Below are 27,429 nucleotides of genomic sequence, written 5' to 3'. Positions count from 1 at the left end.
ACCTGATCCAAACTCTCGCTCCTCCGCTGCCATAGGTCCCACACTGCCTAGATGGTCTCGCTGGTGAGCGCCGCGCCGATGCGGTTGCCGATGACAGGAGCTGGGTGAGCAGCACTGGAGTGGCTGGTGACGGTGCACGTTACCGGTTACAGGTCTCAGCGTTGTGTTGGGCCGCTGTGGGGTGTGCTGCACTGTGGCAGGATGCTGTAAGTTCAGTGGTAGCTGTTGCTGTGCTTGCCTGGTCCAATTCCTGGAGCTGCCCTGCCGGAGAGCCGTGGCTTCAGTGCCAAAGTGAAGTAGTGCCCCCTGCACACCCACACGGGCCCCCCAGTGGAACAGCAGGTCCATCCCAATGATGCAGGAGTTCCAGGCTCTCCCTCTTGTTCGGCATCCCATCTTCGGGAGCCCGGCCTGCGGTGTAGCTGAGGGATACCGCTCGGTCCCTTGACTTATTACCCAGACCTTATGATGCTCAATCCGACATCGTAGATCTTCAATATTGCCTTCAACTTCTGACCCCATTCCAAGTGTGGCAAGAATTTGGTCTATGATGAGAAGAGGTCATTTACATCAACTGGCATTTTTATTGTTGACAACCACAATAACAGACAGAGCATACAGCTTGTTGACAAATTACTCAGTCCAATACGGATGGGGGAAGTGATTATTTCACACCCTAGTTCTATTTTTCTGCATGTAATTGATGAAGATACTTTGGATATCTACAACAGCTTTCAAATTGATGAGACAGCCTTTATATTGGATATTCTGGTGATAAAATTTGAAGAGTATTTTGTCCCAGGTAAAAACATTATGCTTGGGAGATTTTTTTTTCTGGTGACCAGAAAAAGGGTGTTAGCTTTGACCAATACTTAGCTAAACTTCACACACTGAGAAAATCCTGTGAGTTTATAGATTTGAGAGACTCGCTAGTCAGAGACAGAATAGTTTGCAAAATGCCAGATAGTGGGCTCAGAGAAAGATTGCTGCTTGAAAAAGATTTGATGCTGGAAAAGGCTGTGGACATGCGCAGGGCAGCGGAGACCACACAAGCACAAGCTAAGGAGCTGCACAGAGCCGACACAACAGTGGCGCAGAGCACACAGCACTTCCCAACGCAACAGAGGGGCAGAGCACACAGCACTTCCCGACACAACAGAGGGGCAGAGCACACAGCACTTCCCGACACAACAGAGGGGCAGAGCACACGGCACTTCCCGACACAACAGAGGGGCAGAGCACACGGCACTTCCCAACGCAACAGAGGGGCAGAGCACACGGCACTTCCCAACGCAACAGAAGGGCAGAGCACACGGCAGTTCCCAAAGCTACAGCAAAGCAAAGCGGAAGGCTCAAACAGCAAACACAGCAAATGTGGAGGCAGTCACATTCTAAGGAAAGTCCTGCAATAATTGTGGGAGAAGAATAATTTTGGGAAGTCCTGCAAAGCAGAGGCTACCAAGAGAAAGGAGCACATGGTTGCAGAGGAAATGGAGGAAGTCTTTGAGGATTCTCTACAGACTGCTGGTGTTGGTATAACAGAATGGATTGTCCCAGTGACAGTGAATGAGACAATAATTCCATTCACGCTTGACACTGGGGCCCAGGTGAATCTGTTCTCCATGGATAATGACAAAACTTTCAAAGTAAAGAGCAAGATTTACCCAGTGAAGTTAAGTGAGACAGATTGTACTGGAGAGAACGTTCCAGTAAAAGGGGCTGTGTAGTGACCTTCAAGCATAAGGGACATCATCTAAAGACACATCTGCTGATTGTAGAAAAGAGAGTACAGCCAATATTAGGTCTGAGTGCTTGTGAAGAAGTCAAGCTGGTGTAAGGAGCTTTCGTAGTGGCTTCACAGTTCAAAGATGACCGTACTTCACTTCACGCAGATGTCTTTGAGGGGTTTGGATGCCTACCCGGTATACACAAAATTCATGTAGATTAGACAGTGGCTCCTATTGTCCATACATGCAGGAAAAGTTCCATTTGCACTTAGAGACAAATTCAAACAAGAACTAGACCATGTGGAGCAGATAAACATCATACAGAAAACTGGTGAACCAACAGATAGGGGGAGCTGTTGTGCACATTTAGACAGAGACGTGACATAAAGATTCTTACCCCTCATGTATATGAAGGATGCAAGTAATGAAGTCAATTCAATTCAATCCAAATGGAGCATGTGGATATGATTAGACCCCAAGGGATATCAATGAAGCCATCAAGAAAAAGCATTTTAAAACACTAGTAGAGCAGGAGATCATGTCCTGGTTTGCAGGTGCCAAGTGATTTAGCAAACTTGATGCATCATCAGGGTTTTGGCAGAAGAAGCTTGATGAGGCAAGTTCGAGAAAAGAGGACTATGTACTTCTAACACCACAGGGAAGATATCACTTTCTTCAGCTACCATCTGGGATTCTGTCCGTAGCAGAAGTCAACCATAAACCCATCCACGTGATCTTTGCAGGCATATGTGGTGTCAAAAACATGAGAACACGATGGATGACATCATCGTTTGGGTTCCACTAAGGATAAACATGAGGCACAATTGAGACAGGCTTGACGTGACACAAATGTTTGGTATAAATTAAATAATGAGAAATGTAAGCTTGGTGTTAAAACACTGACTTTCATAGGGGATGTTACATCAGAAGAGGGAGTGAAGCCTGACCCAAGAAAGATGTCAGCCATTGAAAACATGGAGAGGCCCCAAAACAAGAAAGAGTTGAGATGTTTCCTGGGGATAGTGACTTACTTGGCTAAGTTCATCCCTCAACTGTCTACCACTTAGGTCACTCCTCGAGCAGTGAAATGAGTGTATTTGGTCTCACGAGCAAGAAGAGTGTTTCCAGTGGCTAAAAGGAGACTTAACTGAAGAATCCATGCTGAAGTTTTATGATCCAGAAAGGAGTACTAGGATCTCAGCTGATGTGTCCCGGTAAGGCCTTGGAGCAGCACTACTACAGCATCATAATGACACATGGCAAACTGTGGCCTATGCATCAAGGGCTTTAACAAGTGCAGAAGCCAACTATGAACAGGTAGAGAAAGAACATCTCGCTAGCACATATGCAAGTGAAAATTTCCATCAGTCTACCTATGGACAATCTTCTGATGTGGAGTCAGACCATAAACCAGTGGTCACAAATGCGTCCAAACCACTGAAAGACTGTCCCATAAGGATACAGTTCATGTTGATAAGGCTGCAGAAATATGACATGAAGATGATTTATGCACCAGAAAAATATGTTTAATGTTGATGTTGTCTCAAGCAGTCAACAAGAAAGGAAAGAGTGACCAAGAGATTAATGCTGATATACAGACCTATGCTGACATGATTGTCACCTCCATTCTAATGTTTCCTGAGAGAACAGCGAAGATTAGGATGGCAGCAGGGACAGATGAAATTATGAAATTGCTCAAAGAGACAATACGGAAAGAATGACTGCCAATGTGTAATCAGGATTACTGGGCATGCAGAGATGAACTGTCAATAGTGGATGACATGTCTTCAAAGGGTACAGATTTGTGATTCCAGTGTCGCTACACAAGCAGCACTCCAGAAGATACACAATTGACATCTTGGTGAGGAAAAATGTAAACAAAGAGCTCATGATGTGACAAGCTGGCCAAGCATGAACTAAGATATCAGCCAGATCACTGCCTCATGTGAAATACGCCTCACCTACAGACCAAAGCCGCAAGCAGAACCACATACACCACACCACGTACCAAACAGGCCTTACTTCAAAGTTGGAGTAAATTTTTTATTGTAATGGAAAGAGTCATTTTATTGTTGTAACGCACTGTAAGGATTCACTGCTAATGTAATGACTTCTTTGTAATGTTTCACTGCTAAGGCTGATGTAATGGCTTCCCTGTAATGTTCACTGCTGAGGTAACGGTTTCGCTGTAGCAGCAATGTTTGGGTTATGGCTGGAGATAACAAGACTGTGGTATGCATGTTACCCGATCAGAGAATGCTGCTCTGTCTTGTGAATCTGGAAGGAGGTTTCTCGCAGTCTTTTGTCAAGGAGAGCTGAAGAGGGAAGACACGTGTGGAGAGAGCTGGTAGACCACCAAATGGAGTGGATTGAGATCTGAGGGTCCGAAGGTCTCAACACTCGGAGGAGATCAATGGTGGAAGAATGGCTACTAAGTGAGCTCCAGTGTACACTTTTGACTTTTCCTTGAATTGGGCCCTTTTTTTATTTTCATTACTAACCCTATATTAGATTAAGATTCGTAAAGCTCAATCATTTAATTGCATATGGTGTACTGCCTGATATTTTGTGTTGTGGGTTTGTAACTGGGCATCCACACAAATGTGATTTCTCAGTGTGGCAGGGACAAAGCTGCTTTCCTCTAGATGACCACGAGCTGGCCAAGCCTGAGGTTACATTGTAACAGACTACTTTTCAAATTACACAGAGGTTGCAACACTGCAATCAAATCCAGCAAAGTGGTCATCACCTTCCTGAAAGCTGTATTTGTGAGGCATGGAGTGCCATGTGATGTGGAATCAGACAATGGTCCACAATTTTCAAGCTGTGAATTTGAGCCCTTTACCAATGATTGCACTAACCTCTCAGTGCACAAAAACCTGTTGACACCTAGAGGAGCACACAAGGTCAGATTGGCTAAAGTGAAAGGGAATGAAAAACAGAAACAGTATCATGACAAGACTGCAAAAAGCCTACCAGTCCTGAAGCCTGGAGATCAAGTGCGAATCTGAGATCACAATTCTCGCATATGGTCCATGCAAGGATATGTGCAAGAGGAAGCGGCTCCACATTCCTATCAGACTAGAGAGAGTGAGTATTATCTCTCAGAAGGAGCCATGTGGATTTACAGCCACCATCTTCAACCCATAACTGTGGCATGTTACCAATCAATATATTGAAGGGGCCAAAGGATGTAAAAAATCAATGTTGTGATCAGAGTTCTCAGAAATACACAAAAATTAACACAGCAAGTGGAAGTAATACACCTATGGAAACAAATGGCAGACCAAAAAGGATTATCAAACCACCCAGAGATTGACTGAAAGCTGTTGAGTGAATAAGGGACTGTATTTGCTCATTGGGTTGAACAGCTGATCGTCATCTTGATCTGAAAGATGGGAAGCTTCACTCTTTCCCATGGCAGTCTGGAATACAGGAGAGCCTCTAAAGTGGGTCAACAGGCTGCAGTCTTCTGCAAAACGTTCATTTTTAAGAACCCCATGACTGTCCTCTAATTCTTATGGTGGACAACAAATTATCTCTCAGTGCCCCTGATGACTGTACTACAAAAGTCTCTTTTGCAACCATCATCTTACATATAAAGTACAACTACATAAATATTTGAAAGTGGTAAGTCCTGATATCTAGTCCCAAAATCACATCCCAATGACAAACCTATTTCCTTACTCAATGCCAATAATGATGAAACATCCTATTCTCTCAATGGTTTGATTTTTAAAAATCACCTCTTGGACACATGATTCAATCCATTAGATCTTGTTCAATTTTCTTAATTATTTTGTATATATGTAGCTGCAGTTCCTGGGTATTACTCCCCTGACACAATGCTCAGATTACTAATGCCATTTCCACAGGAGAGAGTATTAGATGCTAACTAGCCTGAAGACGTTAGAAATGATCAGAGATGATTATTGCCCATGGATCAATGGAACTGTACTCAAGATATCACTATCTATATATTTACTTGGGGTAAGTTTGGGTGTCATAGGGTGTGGGTGGGTTGAAATGCATTCAGTAGCCACTTTATTAGGTACCTCCTGTACCTAATAAAGTGGCCACTGAGTGTACATTTGGAGTCTTCTTGTGCTGTAATTCAAGTTCAAGTTCTGTTTATTGTCATTCAATGATACATATGTATACCACCACATGAAACAGCGTTAATCTAAACCAAGGTGCACAACACAGCACATATAACTCACACACATAACCCATCGAACAATATTACAACTAGTAAATGACCAAATAATAAGGTGCATTTATGACACAAGTTAAAAAGTAAACATTGTAACGCTACTGGCAATTCACGTGTGATGAGACGTGGGTGATGGCAGGGAATTCAGTAGTCTTACAACATGGGGGCATAAGCTGTTTCCATCCTAACAGTCCTTCTCCTAACGCTTTGGTATCTCCTGCCTTGATGGTGGGGCTCAAGGAGATTGTTGGACAGATGGCAGGGTTCATGGGCAATACTAAGGGCCCTGTATATGGAGTGCTCCGGATAGGTATCTTGAATATTATCTCATTCGTAACTCATCCATTTCAAGGATTGACTTGTTGTGCATTCTGAGTTGCTCCTCTACACACCACTGTTGTAATGTGTTGTCATTTGAGTTACTGTCACTGTCCTGTCAGCTTGAATTAGACTGGCCATTTTTCTCTGACCTCTCATTTTCACCCACAGAACTGTCACTCAGAATTGTTTTCTTTCTCACACCATTCTCTGTAAATTCTACAGATTGTTATGCATGAAAATCCCCAGAGATCAGCAGTTTCGGAGATACTCACACCACCCCATCTGACACCGACAATTATTCCATGGTCGATGTCATTTAAATCGCATTTCTTCCCCATTCTGATGTTTGGTCTGAACCACTTGAACATGTCTGCATGCTTTTATACATTGATTTGCTGCCACACGATTGGCTGGTTAGATATTTGCATTAACAAGAAGATGTACAACTGTAGCTAATGAAGTGGTAACCGAGTGTATTATCTGTGCTAGTAAAACAAAAATATATTTGATGTGGTAAAGTGACCATATGTGAAAATGTAATGTAGAGGAACATCTGTAAATCAGGCATCTTTCAGGTCTGCCAAATTGGTCAAGACATTAAGGATCTTCCATCAGAACTGAATATGTTTAGTAATAAAAGAAGGTTCATTTAAGTATGGTGATGGATGAGCGGTGATGTGATAGAAATATACAAGATGCTAAGAAGCATAGATTGACTGGACAGCCAGAGACTTTTCCACAGAGCATAAATGGCTAATACAAGGTGGGGGGGTATCTTAATTTTAAGGTGTTTGGAGGAAAGTATAGGGGGGGATGTCAGAAGTTTTTTTACACACAGAGTGGTAGGTTCATAAAATACCCTGCCAGGGTAGAGGCGGATTCATTAGGGGCATTTAAGAAACTCTTAGACACATGGATGGTAGAAAAATAGATGACTATAGAAGTTAGATTGATCCTAGAGTAGGTGAAAAGATCGACACAACATCGTGTGCCGAAGGGGCTCTTCGAAAGGGTTGCAGAGAGAGTGAGAGAAAATCTTTCTATGTTCGTTTCTAGGATATAGGTTGTGCTGGGCAACACTTACTGCCCACCGCTTATTGTAAATGTACTTCTTGAACAATTTCAGTCCACGTAGATTGAAAGTATTCCTATGGTGTTGCTGAGCAGGGTATTCCAAGATTTGGGCCCAGCAATATCAAAGAATTGACAATAAATTTCCCAAGCCAGGATTATATCTGACTGTAGCTGCTGCCATTCCCCTTCCTCTCCTGCAGCTGAACCATTGTTCGAACTTACTCCCAAAGGCAGTGGATGAACATTCCATCACCTAGGGATGGGGTGTTGAATAAGGCTCTTGTGAAGCAGAAATTACAAGAGAGAAGATCAATAACTAGGCTCAAAGTTCAAAGTAAATTTGTTATCAAACTACACATAGGTCACAATATACAAACCTGAGATGGGTTTTCTTGCAAGCATATTTAGTAAGTCCAAGCAACACAATAAAATCAACAAAAGACCACACTCAACAGGATGGAAAACAACCAATGTGCAAAAGAGTTCAAACTGTGCAAATACAAAAGAAAGTAATAATAATAACAAATAAGTACACAATAATTATCAAGAACATAAGATGAAAAGTCCTTGAAAGTGAATCTATAGGTTGTGGGAACAGTTCAGTGATGGGACGTGAAGTTCAGCGAAGTTACCCCTTTGATTCAAGAGCCTGAAGATGAGGGAGATTAAGTGAGGGTGCAAGGCCCATGGTCATACTGAATGCACCAGAATCAGAATCGTGTTTAATATCACCAGCATACGTCATGAAGTTTGTGAACCTTGTGGCAGCAGTACATGATAAATAAACAAAAAAAAACTGAACTATGGTAAGTACATATATGTATAGTAAATAGTTAAGGTAAGTGGTGCAAAAAAACCCAGAAATTAAAAAAAAGTAGTGAGGCAGTGTTCATGGGTTCAATGTCCATTTAGAAATTTGATGGCAGAGTGAAAGAAGCTGTTCCTGAATCGTTGAGTGTGGGCCTTCTTCCTGATGGTAACAATGAGAAGTGGGGATGTCCTGGGTGATGGGGGTCCTTAATGATGGACGCCACCTTATTGAGTACTACTCCTTGAAGATATCTTGGATATTATGGAGACTAGTGCCCATGATCAAGCTGACTAATTTTACAACTCTCTACAGCTTACTTCAATCCTGTGCAAAAGCCCCCCCCCCCCATACCAGACGATGATGCAGCCAGTCAGAATGCTCTCCATGCTACATCTGTAGAAGTTTTCAAATGTTTTAGGTTCCTCAAATTCTAAATGAAATATAGCTACTGTCCTGCCTTCTTTATAGCTGTATCAGTTTGTTGCGTCCAGGTTAGATCCTCAGCAATATTGACACTCAGGAACTTAAAAGTGCTCACTCTCTTCACTTCTGATCCCTCTGTGAGAATTGGTGCAAGTTCCCTCATCTTACTCTTTCTGAAGTCCAGAAACAGCTCTGCGGTCTTACTGACGCGGAGTGCAAGGTTATTGCCATGGCACCACTCATCTAGCTGGTATATCTGAGATTCTTCCCACAATGGTTGTACCATCAGCAAATTTATAGATGGTATTTGAGCTATGCCTAGCCACTCAGTCATGGGTGTAGAGAGAGTAGAGGAGTGGCTAAGCACACATCCCTGAGATGCACCAGCGAAGGAACAAAACACAATTTTTATCTCCAGTTTTTAAACTCAGTTTTGAAGTAGGTAAGAAATAACAGACCTCATCATAACATGAAGTGCAGGTCCTTAAGGTAATAATGACCTTCATTTCGGTAGCACAGAAATGGAGGAAAGGGGAATTGGTATGACAGGTGATCAGAAGCCGAGGACGACACTGGCATATGGTTGTAACTCCAGTTCATCCTTTTTCAGGTTCAAAACATCTCCCAGTCCATTGAGGTCCTGGACCTACGAACCTACCGGGATCTCCAGTACGTGCGGAACACAGAGTCACTGATGAAAGTTCTCAACGCCAGGTTAAAAGTAGCAACTGAGAGCCAATCGAATCTGTTGAACAAAAATTTCCAGGTATGCTGATGACTGGGAGGAGCACCTCCAGTTTCCTCTGCTGCTTCCCCTCCAAATGTCTCTCTAATCTTCTGGAGGGTCTATTCTCTTACCTGGTGGTAGTTTATTATTTGACATCTTGAACATTTAACTGTAGAAGCTGTTGGCCACATGTGTTAGAATCTCATTGAAAGAAATGTTGGTGGTGGAGGTTGAGGTTGTTGGGTGGTTACCATATCCACATTGAGGGTGAGCTAAATCTAGACTTATCTGAAGTTGACTGAAGCAGCTCAAATAGAGCATCTATGCCTAGCTAAACCAGTGGTAAGGCTAGTGGGGTGGGTTATGGCTCCTACAGTCTTCATTAAACAGAGGTAAAATTTGTTCTCAGCCACTGGTACTAAATTCAAAGTTTCATTGATTCAACGAACATTTTTTCATCAAAGTATGTATGCAGTTTACAGCCCTGAGATTCATCTGCTCCACAGACAGCTAGGAAACAAAGAAAACCATGGAACACATTTAAAGAATAAACTCCATAAGCATACCATGTGAACAGCAACAAAAAAAGAGCAAAAAAACATATTTGCACAAAGTCAAAAGGAGCCAGGCATATTCAGTTCAGCTCAGTTTTCATTATTTGCAGGTGATTCAACATCTCCCAAAATAGCAACAAGAAAAAAGAGCAATCTGAGATGAGAAAGATGTCATAACAGGAACTATAGAGGCCAATCCACCAACCGTCCAATCTGGAAGCAGCTACACACTGTCTCTAAAATTCAGTGAAATCTGAATATGGTGCTCACAATGTTTTTAGATTGTCAGAGCCCTAGGGGTGACAGGAGTTCAGTGATAGCTGTGGCAGAGACACAGACACAATATAAATATTTCACTGTATTTTACAATAATAAACGCTAGGCCAACAGGACTGCTAACTGAAATCTCTCAAGCTAAAAACAAATGCTGTCACTGCAGTTCAGAAGTAGTACTCTAGAACTAAATTATTACTACTCCTTTACCAGTGTCTATCTAAATCACTTATCTTCTTTCCCGGAATATGGACGAAGGTAAGCAGGGAACATTTTCGTCACTGTGCACCATTCAAGACTTGGCAAGACAGAAACACCAGGAAGAGAGTTAAATGCCATTACACGGAAACCCTAATTCTGGGGCCACTGAACAGGACTGCATAAAGCTGCAGCAAGCTGCAAACTCAACCAGCCCCATCATGGAATTAGCCTGCCCAGCACTGAGGACATCTTCAAATGGCTTCTTCACCCTTGCCAGCGGGTTTCTGAATGGATACTGAAACCAATAAATTACAACCTCTTTGCTCACTTTTTGCACTATTTATTTAATTAGATATATATGTAATATATGGTTTTTAATTATGCACTGTATTGCAATATACTATCTCCACAAAACAACATATTTCACAACATTTGCTAGTGATAATAAACCTGATTCTGTTTCGAATTGGCTGGAATGTGTGGATCCTCACTTGTGTGATTTCCATCTTCTTTCAGCTGTCTGCCTGCGAAAGAGCCCAGATTCCGCGGCAGTGTCCACGGTTGTTACAGAGACCCCCTCCCTAGGCACAGCTGCTGAGACACCAGAGACCTGTGCCTACTGGAAGTCCTGGATGATAGATTTGTCCAGGATGTATCAAGCTGGAACCCAAGAACATTCCTCTAGGCCATACCTCTCCCAATCATTGAGCTACTGGACAGTTCCCAACACCTGGTGAAGTGCCACCTAGAATAGTCCAGGGACCCATCCACCAAGCAGGGAGGAAAGGGAGAGAGAGGACTACAGCCAGGGGATGAAATCACTGACATGAGCTAGGAAACATGGAACACCGGGTGAGTCTTCATGGATGATAGTAAGCCCAGTCTATAGGAGGCTCTGTTGATAGAGTCTTCCCCACTATGACTGATTCCACGTGGCATGGGGCCAATTTGCGGCTCTCTACACACAATGGAAGATCTCTAGGTGCCAGCCAGCCCTTATCCCCTGGCTTTAGAGGCCTCACCTGTCAGCGGAGCTGATCAGATATCTCACCATATTGTTTCTGGGTGTACAGCGGAGAAGACCTCGCCTGTCTTCACATGCACTTATATCTTTGGACAAACTGTCCAGCAGTCGTAACTCCCACATTAATCTCTTGGGCAGCTTATGTTGGCACTGGAAGCGTGACATTACGCAGGCTACCCTCAGCATATAGTCAAACATCAGTGTTTGTTTTCGGTGCAAAGGACACATTTCACTATATGTTACGATACAAAGTGACAGTAAACCTAATCTTTACAGTCTTCTCTTTATAATGCTGAAGTTTGGCTTGCTCAGCTTTGATGGGCTGAATGGCTGCCTCTGTGCTGTGAGCAGAGTGATTTATGTTTGCACTCAAACAAACACTGAGTAGAAGCCAATGCTGTCCAGCGAGTTTGGGAGGAGGTGAATTACCACAAGATTGTTCCTGAAGCTATACCAGTACAAACCTGGCAACATAAATAAGAACGCACCCAGTCACTGGGAGCAGGAAATATTGGGAGTGATTTCCAAGGTCAGGCAAGTCAGCTGTGGCATTTATTCCCAGAATCATTGATATCGGAAGAATTGTAAAAAGGGGAAACAGACATCAGTAGTTCTGCAAATTGCTCATCTAATTGGTTATTTTAAGAACTGCAGCCCATTCTGTGCTACAGTCACAGCTCCTTCACAGTGGCCTGCACAACCTCAGAAAAACAGGCACAGTGAAGTTTATTAAATTTGCCCACATTTCTGGGGCTTTAATGCCACAGATATTACTATTGCTCAATCTTTTGATGAGAGATATTTTGTTCCCTACATTACTCCTGCAGCATGCCATCCACTTCAATCACATCAGCAGCAGAGTGATGCCCAAAGTTCAGCTCCAGAGAAAATTTCAGTCCCATCAAATAGAACAACAACACTCTCCGCTCTCCCACAGAAGAACCAATTGCTTTGAATATTGAAAGTTCAGAAACATCATGGTTGATAGGGTCAGTCTCACTCCACATTGAGTGGTTTAGTTCACCACTCAACTCACCATTCTGTCTGCACACTTCCTATGTCTTCTTTAGCTGTCCCTGTTTCCACTGCTTGTTTGTCTAAACCTTATCCTCTTGTTCACGAATGACTCAGGCCAGATGGAGTTGGGAGGTTTGGAAAAATATGTGAGGAAAGGTGCAGTGAGGTGGAGAGGGCACAGAGGAGATTTATCAAAGTGATGCCTGGATTAGAGAGCCAGTCTGATTAGAGCTGGTTGAGTGTATTGGGTATTTTTCTTTGGAGTGAAGGAGGATGAGAGGTGACTTGATAGAGGTGTACAAGATGATAGGAGGCATTGATAGAGTGGACAGCCAGAGATATTTTTTCTCGGAGCAGAAATTGCTAATACAAGAGGGCATAATTTTAATGTAATTGGAGGAAAATATGGGGGGGATGTCAAAGGTAAGTTTTAACACAGAGAATGATGGGTTTATGGGATGAGGTAGTAGAGGCAGATACAATAGAGATTTAAGAAACTCTTAGATGGGCATGTGGATGAAAGAAAAATAGAGGCCAATGTGGCAGCGAAGTATTAGATTGATCTTAGAGTAAGATAAAAATTTGGGCTGAAGGGTCTGTGTTGTGCTGTAATGTTCTATATCTTCTAGGTGCTCATGACAAACAGTTCATCTTAATTTCAACTCTAGCCACATCATATATCACAAAGATTTGACGTTCCATTCATAGAGTTACTCTACTCCTCTCTCGGCAAAGTAACAGCTCAGCTCATCTATTTTTCCTTGAGGTCACAGGAGCAGACAGAACAGCCATGGTGAGCTGATGACCACTCAGTTTTCAATAAAGGTTGTGCTGAGAGCACCATGACAACACCCTGTTAGGACCAAAAGGCACTCTTCTTGGGGGTGGCATGGCCCCTAGGCCTTCCGTGGTCTCTGATAATAAACCCGGGATCACAGTGCCTCCCCTCAAGAATCATGGCTCTGCAATGATGAAAGAGACAGTTTCTCCAAGAGTCAAAGGATGCTGGTAATGTAGAAGGGCTAAAGGCCTGTTTCTCTGTGGTTGACTTTGTGACTCTACCCTCCAAAGTGGCTTGACCAGCTACTTTATTTGCCCAAGAGTTTGGCAGCATTTTGGTTCCCTTTGTGTATTTCTTTCATTTAATTTACAGATACAGCATGGTATGAGACCTATCAACAAGCCTGCACTACACCATGTGACCCATTAACCTACTAACCTGTGTGTCTTTGGAATGTGGTAGAAAGTGGGAGCACCTGGAGGATAGGGAGAACATGGACTCATCTCCAAAAGCCTTGATGCAGAAACCCAGGCTCAGATCCTACTGAGAAACATCGAATTTAAACTCAAGTAGTTAAGTAACTTTGAAATTAAAATTAAGCAATTAAATAATTCAGTAAAGGTGACAATAAAATTGTTAGACTACTGTAAAAACCCCATCTGGCTCATTAAACTCTGCTCTCCTTCCACAGACGGACAGAAGTGACTCCAGCCCCAGCAACATACAATTAACTGTTAGCTTCCTGCTGCGATGGATTGAAGCTCGTGTGTAGCCAGCCACCTCCACATCATTTTAATGCATGAATTAATTTTTAAAAAGCCACTTTTTCTGGACATGAGGGATTAATACTGAACTTAACAGCAACACCCACACAATGGAAATTAGAAGACACTCTGTCTTTTCAAGTAATTCCATTTCTAAGTATTAGGTCAACATCTAAAAACATATACAGAGAAATAGGGTAAATCATTGCCCTGTTGCTTAGCTAATGATGCTAAACATTCTTATTTTAATTAGAAAGATATTTTTTATTTAACTTGGTTTGTCCATTCAAATCTAATCCTGGGCATCAGTCTTTCCCCTAGGTCCATTCTACCTTTGAGCAAAGGTTATGTCTGACTTCAAACATGTTGCACATGTGGAATACATGGATGTCTCTTTTGCCCATCATACCCTACACAGAGCTCTCTCTCCAGCTTTTCCTTGACAAGAAAGGTCATGCCTTTGATCTAAAGTGCTGTGGAGGCTTCTCACTGCATTCTGTCGTCTCTTCTGGATGGCTGGATGTGGTTCCAGAGATGGGAGGACAGTACTTATGGACACATTTAACCTTAAGATGAAGAGACTCAAAATGGAGGTGTTTGACATTGTAAGAAGCCAATGTGGGTCAGAGACCTTTGGGTGAATGCCATGTTCTTAGTGCTGTGATCAACAATGCCCCAAGATCTCCATTGAAGGATTGTTACTGGAGCAGTCACCATCAATGCACCAGCAATGTATTGGTATTGCTGCAAAATACGGACCATATAGAGGTGGGCTGGTGGGAAGGTGGACCATATTTTACAGAGAAACACTGCACGTCTCTGGGTAGTTGCTGGGATGTGAACTAACACAGAAGGCAGTGGAGGTTGCTACTAAATTTATTCAGGAAGGAGCTAGATATATTTCCTTGGATGGCAGAGTTACATGGCTGGTGGAGCCTCTGCTGTGTAATTCCAGAGACCTGGGTTCATTCTGACCTCCAGTGCTGTCTGTGTGGAGTTGGTGCATTCTCTCTGCGACCATGTGGGTTCCTTCTAGGTGCACCAGTCGCCTCCCGCATTTTGAAGGTGTGGGTATGGTAGGTTGACTGTTGTAGCTGCAAGTTATCCCTCTTGCAGGTGGGTGGTACAATTTGGAGAGACTTCATAGGAATGTGGGGAGAACAAATTAATAGGGAAATAATGGAGAACAAGATTACTCTGTGAGCTGGCTTGTATTTGATCAGCCAAACTGACTCCCATGTCATATGGAAATATGAAATAATTCTAAAGTGTTATTGGGAGTAAGATGGGAATAAGGTATTGAAGAGGATGATCGGCCATGAATGATGCACCAGGCCTGACAACAGAATGGCTTTCCCTTGCCCGAATATTTCAATGTTAAGATCGATAATTGTCAGTATTATTCCTGATGGATATGGTTCACTACCAGTGGCTAACGTTAAGCTCACATATCTGCCAAAGCTTGCATGCAAAGCTAACAAGGGTCAGACTTGGGTAATATCACGCAAGTTGACACTGAGCTGCAGTCTCCATCAAGACTGCAGCTCAGATATAGTGGGGGGTTTTCAGGGGTTTAGGTTCATAGGGTGGTTTAGGGACAGAGAGGTGCACTAAGAGCCAAGTTAGCTTGAGGGTCAGGGTTGTGGGGAACTACAGGACAGACCGAAGTCTAGGTCACCTCTCCAGGTTCAAAGACGATGTGGACATTGTCAGAAGTCAGATAGGCAGACCAGCAAGGAATTTCAGAGTCCCGTCATCAGTGAGTCCGATCAAATTTCTCTCTTCTCAGCTTAAGTCTATTCCCTCTAGTTCTTGATTCCCCAACCCTGGGAATGGGTTGCACACATTAACCCTGTCTATGCTCTTCATAATGTTAGACATTTCTATGAGATCATCCCTTATTATCCGACAAGCCAATGAAAAAATAATTACAGTATTAAGAGGCAAAGATAGAGTGGAAGGCCAATACCTTTCACAGGGTGGCATTGGACAAAGCCAGAGGATGTCTTTTAAAACGAATGGAGGGAAGCTTAGGGGAAATATCAGAGGAGGGTCCTTCACATTAAGAGTGGTGGGTGCATGGAATGCACTGGCAGAAGTGCTGGTAGAGTCTCATACAATAAAGAGACTCTTAGATAGGCAGATGGACGAGTGAAAAATGGAGAGTTATGGAGTGTGTAGAAAGGAAGGATAGGTTAGATTGATTATGGAGTAGGATTCTATAGGTAGGTACAGCATAGTGGTCAGAAGGGCCCATACAGTGGTAAACTTTTCTGTGTTATGTTTTACATTTCATATTTAAGGCAGTCCCAACCTGTTCATAATCCATCCATAACTCAGTCTTTCAAATTCCAGCAACATCCTTATAAATTTCCCTTGCATTTTTCCAGCTGAATGACATCCGTCCTTCAGCAGAGTGACTAGCACTGAACACAATATCCCAAATTCATCTTCAGCAAAGTTTCGTACAACTACAACTTCTATACTTACTGTCCTATACCAAAAACCCTCTTCACCACCCTGCCTACTTGCAACACTTTCTTTGGTTGATTCTGGAGATGAGGGCATTAGCCTATGGTGAGAGGCTGAGTCATCTGGGGCCATACTCACTGTAATTCAGATGACTGAGTGGCGATCTTATAGGAACATATAAAGTAATAAGATAGAGGTAGGAAAATTATTCTCACTAGTAGGTGAAACTAGACCTAGGGGACATGGCCTCAAGATTTGGAGGAATGTGATTTAGGACAGAGATGAGGAGAAGTTGCTTTTCCCAGAGAATAGTGAACCTGTAGAAATCTCTGCCCAGGGAAGCAGTAGAGGCAACTGCATTAAAGATATTTAAGATAAAATTAATTGGATTTTGCATAGTTGTAGAATTAAGGGTTATAGGGAAAATGCAGGCAGGTGGAGCAGAGCCAATGGCCAAATCAGCTAGCTCAGTGGGCCAGACAGCCAACACCTGCTCCTATTTCTTATGTTCTGTCCTAAAGGCAAGAATTGCAGAAGCAAGAATCATTTAGTAAGCAGCAGACCACTTGAAAAATCAGGCTCAATCTTTCAAACTGTCCATTCAACTTTATGTCTTGATCTCCAGACTGATAGCCAAGAATTCCATTTACAACCAGTGAACAGATGAAAGGGCCAACATTGATATTTGTGAGTTATAACCTGTCACCAGTTAGGAGGTGACCTGATCAAAGTCTATAAGAATATGAGAGGCATAGATAGAGTAGACAGTAAAAAGCTTTTTGCTTCGTGTGCTGTGTTATGAAAAGCAAGAGGACAGAGCTTTAAAGTGAGGAGAAAAAAATACTCAAGCTGTTTTACGGGGTAAGGTTTTTGCAAAGAGCATGCTTGATATTTTGAGTGGGCTCCATAGAAATCAAGGTCCAATTTGGAGAAAAAAAAACTGAGCAAAATCAGACTCACAGAAGTGGCTGGTTCTGATCCCGGCAGAAAGGACGAATACCAAAAGCTTGCTGTTGAACTGGACCTTCTTGTAACCTTGCAGGAAGATATAGATGGAAATGTCAGAGAGGGAGATGAATGTAGAATTAAAGTGGCAGGCAAACTCAAACACCTATGGATTGAATGCAAATTAACACCTAATCTCTATAAAACCATGTGAACGTTAACCTTAGTTCTTTATCTGTCTTCAGATAATGACTTTGAAATTCACTGATGCATGTTTTCCCTCCAACTTTCACATCCTCAGCACTTGTTAATATGTCCATGTTACTTTATTGTCGCTGGGTGCAATTTCGGAATATCCTACTGAACAGCACTGGGGGAACGAACACTTCAAGAATAGCCCACACCACTATCTTATTGGAAAACCTGCCTACTTTTGCCATCATCAAGGACTTCTGCAACACAAGCCGTGGTCTCTTCTCATTGGTGTGTGAGCCTCAGGAAACATACCACCAGGTTCAGGAACTGTTGTTGCCCCTCAACCATCAGGCTCTTGAATCAATTGAGATAACTTCGCTTGACTTATCACTGAACTGTCCCTACAACCTATGAACTTATTTTCAAGGACTCTTCATCCAATGTTCTCAACATTTATTGATAATTTATTTGTTATTGTTATTTTTTTCCATTTGTATTTGCACAGTTTGTTGCTTTTTGCACATTGGTTGCATGTCCATCCTGTTGGGTGCAGTGTTTCATTTACCTATTACGTTGCTTAAATTTACTGAGTATGCCCACAAGAAAATAAATCTCAGGGTTTTATGTGATTACATATATGTACATTGATGATAAATTTACTTTGAACTTTGAGCAACAAAGACTGAGAAGGTAGGAGTTAAGATCTCAACACAACTGAAAAATAATGATACACCTTTGATAATTTACTCACAATATTCAGAAGAAACAAGAACTGCAGCAGTCTCCTCCAATTTCCCTCCATGAGTGAAGGATAGTTGCAAATAAATTATTTGACTAATATCTGCCTCAGAGTGGACAGCAGATTTGATTGACAGAAGAATAATCCAATAATCTCCATCCTATCTGAGAAGACTGATCGCTGCACACAGGCCTGTATTTCAGTGATGCAGGCAGTGTGAAACATTGTCTTTGATACAGAGAGCATTAGAGAGAGAGAGAGAGAAGGTAAGAGGAAGGTCGTAGTTTCACAGATGCTTGTAACAAGAAACATGGCAGAAAGGGATGTGTTGTTGATGTTCATTAATTATCCATTGTCTTTTACAGTGTCTGTACAGTGAAAACAAAGTATAGATTAACAGAAGGGATCAGTTCAAGAAGCTGAAAGCATATTCTCCATCACATCCATTCCAACTAATGAGATCAGCTTGCTGTAATAAAATTTAACATCCCTGTAAAATCCATGTATAATACTGATTGTCACTTGGAAGTCTCAGGAATATATATTTATATTTTAGGACAAAGAATTTGCATATCACAGGGAAAACTAATGTCAAGAAGATTGATGTTGCTTTAACAGATTCATAAATTTGGTGCCAACCAAGCAAGGCTTTTTAATTCATGTGTGGATAAAGTGTCAGACTAAATTACATTGTACAAATTACAATCAGTGGCCACTTTGTAAGGTGCACCTAATCTTTGCTCACGAATGCAACTTGTTACGAACCCCGTAACTGGGTTACTTACCAGCAAAGATAGAGACGTCCGTTGGAGTCTGATGATACTATTTTTAACAGTATTTATTAGTAAAAATACACAAAAATAATATCAATGCAAATATACAGATAATATACGTCATCAATACTAAACCTAAAAGTGCGGGTATAATAATAATCAGTAAGAAATAAGCTCTATCGTTGTCTAGGGGATAATGAATTGTCCGATGGAAATATAAAGTTCGTTTCAGTTCACACAGGCTCCAGTGTTTGTTTGTCGCTGTGTTGCAATTGTTGGAGAGAGAGAGAGATAGGAATAGAATGGGAACAGTTACTGCTACGGGTTTTGCCAACCTTCCTTTATGATTTCGATCCGTCGGTGTCTCGTTGGTGTGGCCGTTCAAGTGTGACCTCTCCTTTAGCTAAACCGTTCTTCCGTGATGAGCCCGCCACCCAGGCAAGGGAAGACACACACGAGCTCTCACCAGCGTTCGCTATAAAATGCTGTCCCTGGATTTCTAGCATTTCTCCTGGTGCGTCTGAGAGTTGTTTCCCCAGACCCTCTTTTATCCTCACTCACGGGCTCTCAGATGTCAATCAGGTTGGGATGATACAATCCCTCAACCAGACCACTCTGGTTGTCCCCTGAGGAGTTTCAATGAATAGTACAGAACTCAATACACAATTCCATCTCCAAGAGACAATGGCAGTAATCAGTGGTTCCGTTTCGCTTATGTCAGGAGGCTTTCCACCTAGTTGTGTATTCTGTGTGTCTCTCTCTCATTTCCTGACATGCTGTGTGTCTCTCTCATTCCCTTTGATAACAGCATCGGAATAGTAGCGATTTGCGATTCTCCAAAGGGGTGGGGGGGGCATTGGCGATTCCGTACCCTTCTGCCCATCAGAGTTGCTCCACATTCGTAACAAACTCAGTGCATAAACGCCTGAAGACATGGTCAAGCGGTTCACTTGTTCAGACCAAATATCAGAATGGGGAAGAAATGTGATCTCAGTGACTTTCACTGTGGAATGATTGTCGGTGCCAGACAGGGTGGTTTGAGTATCTCAGAATCTGCTAATCTCCTGGGATTTTCACACACAACAGTCTCTAGATTTAATGCTTCAAAAAAACAAAAACAAAAATCCGTGGGCAAAAATGACATATTAGTAAGAGAAATCCAAGGAGAATGGCCAAACTGGTTTAAGCTGACAAGAAGGTGGCAGTTGCAACAGTGGTGTGCAGAAGAATATTTTTGACTGAACAACACGTCGAACCTTGAAGTGAATCAGCTACAACAACGGAAGATCATGAACATACACTTGGTGCCACTTTATTAGTTATAAATGGTACCTAATGAAGTGGTCATAGAGTGTAAATTCATATTTTAGAATAAATGTTTTGCATATCGTCAAGTAAAACTGATGTCAAGAAGATTGATGTTGCTTTAACTGATTTATAAATTAGATACCAACGAAGCAAAGCTTTTTAATTCAGGTGTGCATAAAGTGTCAGATTAAATTACTATGTACCAATTATATAGAAACATAGAAATTCGACACTATGTTACAGGCCCTTCGGCTCACAATGCAGTGCTGACCACGTAACCTACTCTAGAAGCTGCATAGAAATTCCCTACCACATAGCCCTCTATTTTTCTAAGCTCCATGGTATCTATCTCTGAGTCTCTTAAAAGACCCTATTGTATCCCGCTTCCTGCACTTTCACTGGCAATGCATTCCATGCACCCACCACTCTCTGTGTGAAAAACTTACTTCTGACATACCCCTTGTACCTACTTCCAAGCACCATAAAACTATGCCCCCTCGTGTTAGCCATTTCAGCCCTGGGAAAAATTCTTTGGCTATCCACATGATCAGTGCCTCTCACCATCTTATACACCTCTAATAGGTCACCTCTCATCCTCCGTCACTCCAAGGAGAAAAAGCCAAGTTCACTCAACCTATTCTGATAATGCGTGCTCCCCAATCCAGACAACATCCTTGTAAATCTCCTTTGCATCCTTTCTATAGTATCTACATCCTTCCTGTAATGAGGTGACCAGAACTGAATACAGTACTCCAAGTGGGATCTAACTAAGGTTTTATATACCTGTAACATTACCTCACAGCCCTTGAACTCAATCCTACTGTTGATGAATGCCAACACACTATACACCTTCTTAACAACACTGTCAACCTGCAACACAGCTTTGAGTGACCTATGGCCATGGATTCCAAGATCTCGCTGATCCTCTACACTGCCAAGAGTCTTACCATTAATATTATATTCTATCTTTAAATTTGACCTACCAAAATGAACCACTTCACACTTATTTGTGTTGAACTCCATCTGCCACTTCTCAGCCCAGTTCTGCATCCTATCGATGTCCTGTAGTAACCTCTGACAACCCTCCAGACTATTCATGACACCACCAACTTTTGTGTCATCAGCAATCTTACTAACCCACATTTCTTCCTCATCCAGGCCATTTATAAAAATCACAAAGAGGAGGGGTCACAGCACAGGTGCCTACGGAACACCATTGGTCATCGTCCTCCATGCAGAATTTGAACCATCCATATCCACCCTTTGCCTTCTGTGGGCAAGCCAATTCTGGATCCACAAAACAACTTCTCCTTTGATGCCATGCCTCATTATTTTCTGAATGAGCCTCGCATGGGGAACTTGTTTCATTAAAGACATATGGCAGGTACAAAGGGGCATGCTGTTATTACAAAGCAGATGACATTATTATTAACCAAATGAAACCCCTGGATCCCTTGGCTGCATAAGTCCACCAGCCCCGCCAAACTGGTGAGGTTGAGGCATTCTCCCATCCCAAACCCCTCTTTGTGTAAACGCTGTTTAATTTGCTACCCTGTTACAAATTAATGCCACGAAATAACAGACAATACACTGCATACGATTAAAGGATTATATTAATGAATCTTAATTTGACTAAAGGGTAAGTAAAGAAAAGAACAAGAAGAAAGAAAAGGACCCATTTTAATGAAACAGTCAAATGTGTACAAGTTGGAGCTCACGGTTTCTCCATAGTCATCAATCCTCAATCTACCTCTCCCCTGGCTTCGTCAAATTCTACAACCTCTTCTCTCCTGTGTCTTCCCTTTTTATCTCCTCTCAAACCTAAAGCTCCAAGCCCAACTTCAGTGACCCTCACCAGAGAAGCCTCCCCTTATTTCGACCATCCTAATTGGATGGCACACATTTCTCCTCATCTCTCATCTTCAACAATAACCCAAACGAGCTGAAAACAGAACAGTCAGCTCTTACAGAACTGCTAAATGAAAAACATACAGCATAACAGTAAAGAGCATGAACCAGGGCATCACACAAAGATAGTTATCACCAAATCACTTGCAGACGTAAAAATTCTCTCTCTGGCACTGCATCATGTGAATAGGCAGTGAGTTGTCCATGGGGAGTTGACTATTTTGCCAATGTTAACTTTGTCATTAAGAGTCAATCTATTCAGCATCAGCTTGGGCTTGGTTTCTTCTGGTCCGTAATATATAATGGTGGAGACTCGAACCAGGGGGCATTGCTTCAGAATAGAAGGACGCCCTTTTAGACCAGAGATGAGTAGGAATTTCTTTAGCCAGAGGGTGGTGAATCTCTGGAATTCATTGCCACAGATGGCAGTGAAGACCAGGTTATTGGGTACTTTTAGAGTGGAGGTCGATATGTTCTTGATATTAGAGGCCAGGTTATTAAGTATATTTGGAGTGGAGGCTGATATCTTCTTGATTATTAAGGGCATCAGAGGTTATGGGGAGAAGGAAGGAGAATGTGGTTGAGAGGGATGATAAATCAGTCATGATTGAATGGCATAGCAGACGCAATTCTGCTACTATGCCTTGCGGTCTTATGGTCTAAGACTTAATACAGTTGTGTATAAAATTCTGATTGATATGTTCACACACTGCACTGTTGGCCACAATAATGCAGTGTTTAGTAAATCTCCTTTACCATTTTCTGTGAATATAAAAGATCCCCACATAATTTTAGAACATAACACCATAAGGTATAGCGGTAGAATTAAGCCATTTGGTCCATCGGCTCTGGCCTGCCAATTAACCATGCCTGACTTTGCTCAACTTCAGTCTCCTGTCTTCACCCTTTAACCCTTACCTAATCAAACATCTGTCAATTTCTACCTTAAATATGCACAACCAGCTTTCAAATTCCTCAAATGCACTCCTCCATCTTTGTGAAGAAATCCCTCCTCATCGCAGTTCTAAATAGCCATCCCTTTAATCAGAGGCTGTGTCCTTGGATCCTAGTGTCTTCGGTCTGCTCCATCCAAGTATTTCAGTATTCGGTATTCAGATCGCCCTCATCCTTACGGACATTATTGATGCAGGTCTGAAGCTGTCAAATGCTCCTCTGTATGTTAAGTCTTTCATTCCATTGATCATTCTTCCTGACCATCTCCAGGATCACAGTATATCTTTTATTAGGTACAGACCACCAAAGTTCCTCACGATATTCAAAATGTAAAATAAGTATTTCTATGTATTTATCAATTTACAAGGTGCAGCAAGAACAGAATTTCTTTGCTGTGATGGCTATTCATTTCCTAGGGCCCAAGAGGTTTATTGCTAACCTCAGCCACTTGGCCTTTCTGAAGGTGATAAACTGGAACTTTTAACAAATACTCTTTGTGAAGCTTTTTGTTGCAAACAGGAACCAGTCCTCAGTTCTTAATGTAAATCACAAGCAGCAATCAGTTTGGAGCTGTAGGCATAGTCAAACAGAAGACAATGTGTTTATATCATTAAACACATCAGCCATCATTACAGTGATGGTGTTTGTGTTCTTGGAGTCAGTTCTCAACAGCATTAATTGTGGATGTTTGGGATCTCTGTTGTCAGCAGCTTTTAAGACCATCTGTGTGAGTTATTCTGTCCCAGCAAAAGTATCTAGAAACAGCACATGCAGATGATGTCATGCAGTAGAAAATAGTATAAACACTATTACAGTTTGTGTATTGATTGGTAGGAACAACAGAAAGAACTAGAATTTGTTCCTCAACCCACGGTTTCTGCGATGGGTAACTCTTTCATTTGCAACTTGTTGGTGTGTTCCTTGAGTTAGTAATAATTATACCTGCATTTGCAAATTATTTATAGTTTATAAATATTTCATAATTCAGAAATCTGTTATAAATTAGAAATTCCCCATAGATGTTGAATGGGCATTTAGAATTATTTATCTGAATTTAAATGTGTATCATTAAAAATACAATGATTTTAAACTACCCTGTTAGCTGGAAGTATCTCCTCCTTGCAAGGGAAAGGGAGCTTCCCACTCTCTCCTCTCTCCCCACCCCCCACTCAAGCAGTGGGTATTGGCAGCCAAACCTTGCTGCAGAGGCTAGACAGGAAAGTAAGCCAGTCAGTGTTCACCACATAACCTCCCTTCAGTGAGAGTGTCTGTATCAGATATGGCTTCAAATTGTCTTTTGAGTTTAGGGATTTGTAGTCAGTGAACCCAATGCCAAAGAGTCCTGCCAAAGGTTTCAGCCCGAAATGTTGACTCTACTCTTTTCCATAGGTGCTGCCTGGCCTGCTGAGTTCCTCCAGCATTTTGTGTGTGTTGCTCGGATTTCCAGCGTCTGCAGATTTCCTCATGTTTGCTATCACACCTCATCCTTCATTAGCCATGAGGAGGTGGTGGTGAACCACCTTGAACCAGATTAAGGTACCTCATCAGGGCTGTAGGCTAGAGACATTCTGGAATTAGAATTAGATCAGCCAACAACTTAATAAATGGTGGTGAAGTCTTACTCCTAATTTGAATGCCAGTTTAAGCTGGTGCTGCTGAGGGTGAGCGAGAACATAATGGTGGTTTGTAATACACGATAAACAACTAAATGCTTCATTAATAACACATTTCCTGTTAAAAAAGGTAAACAATCACTGCAAACAATGAAGAGGTGAGTCGAGAGTCGAAGAATACGGGTGCGAGACGAAGTCAGGGCAAAGTCAAGGCATGTTCAAAATGAAGTCACAGTGAGATGCAGAGGAAAGTCAGGGAGAAGGAGTGGCAGATGTGATGCACCATCAATAACTCACGCTGAGACGTAGGAAGCGAGGTATCGGCTTTTATTGACTGGAAGAATGAACAACACTACATCCTGGGGAATGAGGCAGGGTAACAGGCCACAGTCGCCTTTATACAGGGGTCTGTGGGAGGAGCCACAGGAGCAGTCAGCAGGGGTCTGTGGGAGGAGCCACAGGAGCAGTCAAGTTGCAAATGAAAGAATATAGCAGTGAGGTCCAGACCCAGAGCATATCAATGTGTTAGGGCCCAGGTCTTAGAGTGAGGAATAACCTGGTATTTGGATGATTTAAAAGTCAGGTCAGATGGATCAAAAAGTTAGGGTGTCTCGACCAGAGACGAGGGTCAGGCTGGTTCCACTGTGGTGAACTACATATACCTGTCTGGACTGCTCCAGTGGCTCCTCCCACAGACCCCTGTATAAAGGCGATTGAGGCCTGAGCCCGGCCTCATTCTCCAGGATGTAGTGTTGTTCATTCTTCCAGTCAATAAAAGCCGATATCTCGCTTCTTACGTCTCAGAGTGAGTTATTGATGGTGCATCATCCGCTCGCTGCTCTGTGACATTTAATCTGCTCCTTGCTGCACTAAGGCTGAGGCTGTGGGCCTGCTCCGGCTGCTCCAGGCCTCATACCTGCCGGGTCTGCAATGTTTACTCTGCTGTGCTGAACTGAGGCTGTGGGCCTGCTCTGGCTGCTCCAGGCCTCATACCTGCCGGGTCTGCAATGTTTACTCTGCTGTGCTGAACTGAGGCTGTGGGCCTGCTCTGGCTGCTCCAGGCCTCATACCTGCCGGGTCTGCAATGTTTACTCTGCTGTGCTGAACTGAGGCTGTGGACCTGCTCTGGCTGCTCCAGGCCTCATACCTGCCGGGTCTGCAATGTTTACTCTGCTGTGCTGAACTGAGGCTGTGGGCCTGCTCTGGCTGCTCCAGGCCTCATACCTGCCGGGTCTGCAATGTTTACTCTGCTGTGCTGAACTGAGGCTGTGGGCCTGCTCCGGCTGCTCCAGGCCTCGTACCTGCAGGTCTGCGATATTTACTCTGCTGTACTGCACTAAGGCTGAGGCTGTGGGCCTGCTCCGGCTGCTCTGGGCTTCATGCCTGAGCATTTTCATTCTAAATGCTATTTGCTTATTTTTATTGTTTGCATGATTTGCTTTGATTTTCTTTGCTCATTGGGTCTTTTATTTAATGGGTTCTTTTGGGATTCTTTGTTTTGTGGCTGCCTGTAAGGAGATGAATCAAGGTTGTATGATGTCTACATGCTTTGATAAAAAATGTACTTCGAATTTTGAAATTAAACTAGTGCGCTAAATAGAACAGATGGCAAAGTTTCTATAAATACTTAGAAGGAAATAAACTACTGATGGAAAACATTGTTCTCTTAAAGAGAGAGTGACAAGAAAATTTATAAAGTGGAAAATGGAAGTCCCAACATATCGATGCAGTTATAAAGGCAAGACAGCGGCTACAGTTCATTAGGAGTTTGAAGAGATTTGGCATGAAAACAAATATACTCAAAAACTTCTATAGTTGTACTGCTGAGAGTGTTCTGACAGGCTGCATCACTGTCTGGTATGGGGTGGGGGGAACTACTGGACAGGACTGAAAGAAGTTGCAGAGGGTTGTAAATCTAGTCAGTTCCATTTTAGGTACTAGCCTACAAAGTACACAGGACATCTTCAGGGAGCAGTGTCTCAGAAAGGCAGCGTCCATTATTAAGGACCTCCAGCATCCAGGGCATGCCCATTTCTCACTGTTACCATCAGGCAGGAGGTACAGAAGCCTGAAGGCACACACTCAGCGATTCAGGAACAGCTTCTTCCCCTCTGCCATCTGATTCCTAAATAGACATTGAACACTTGGACTCCACCTCACTTTTTTTTAATATACAGTATTTCTGTTTTTGCCCTTTTTAAAATCTATTCAATAAATGTACACTGTAATTGATTTACTTATTTATTATTATTTTTTTCTCTCTTCTATATTATGTATCACATTAAACTGCTGCTGCTAAGTTAACAAATTTCACGTCACATGCCGGTGATAATAAACCTGATTCCGATTCTGATTCTGATTCTGATTCAATTACTTCTGTTTTTCGGAAGAAAATCACAAAATAAGATGTTGGAAATATGGGCGAACTCCGAATTCGGGATTGTTTTCCTAAAATCCATTTGTATCATGATTTCCTGTAATGTGAAACTGTGTCAGGTATGTATACATCAAGAAATATGAGTTTAGAAAAAATAATTTTGTGTTTATTTAAAGTTTTTCCATTAATTCTGCAAATGAACTTTATTCCATATCTCATGCATCCAGATAGTGAA

The 27,429-nt window shown here is 42.3% G+C and overlaps 1 protein-coding gene across 3 annotated transcripts in view; it reads left to right on the top strand.

Annotated features, from left to right (window-relative positions):
* Positions 1 to 27,429, top strand: part of olfm2a (olfactomedin 2a) — a 632,982-nt gene that overhangs the window by 580,881 nt on the left and 24,672 nt on the right. For 2 of the 3 annotated variants that reach the window (XM_073069443.1, XM_073069442.1), the window contains exon 3: positions 9,180 to 9,335. The exons of the other annotated variant lie outside the window; for it this stretch is intronic. In XM_073069443.1, coding sequence (XP_072925544.1) covers positions 9,180 to 9,335 — 156 coding nt within the window. The remainder of the gene's footprint in view (positions 1 to 9,179; positions 9,336 to 27,429) is intronic. 3 annotated transcript variants of the gene reach the window in all.

This window comes from Hemitrygon akajei, chromosome 16 (genome assembly GCF_048418815.1).
Source record: "Hemitrygon akajei chromosome 16, sHemAka1.3, whole genome shotgun sequence".
Taxonomy (NCBI): domain Eukaryota; kingdom Metazoa; phylum Chordata; class Chondrichthyes; order Myliobatiformes; family Dasyatidae; genus Hemitrygon; species Hemitrygon akajei.
This window is presented reverse-complemented; position numbering and strand designations above follow the sequence as displayed.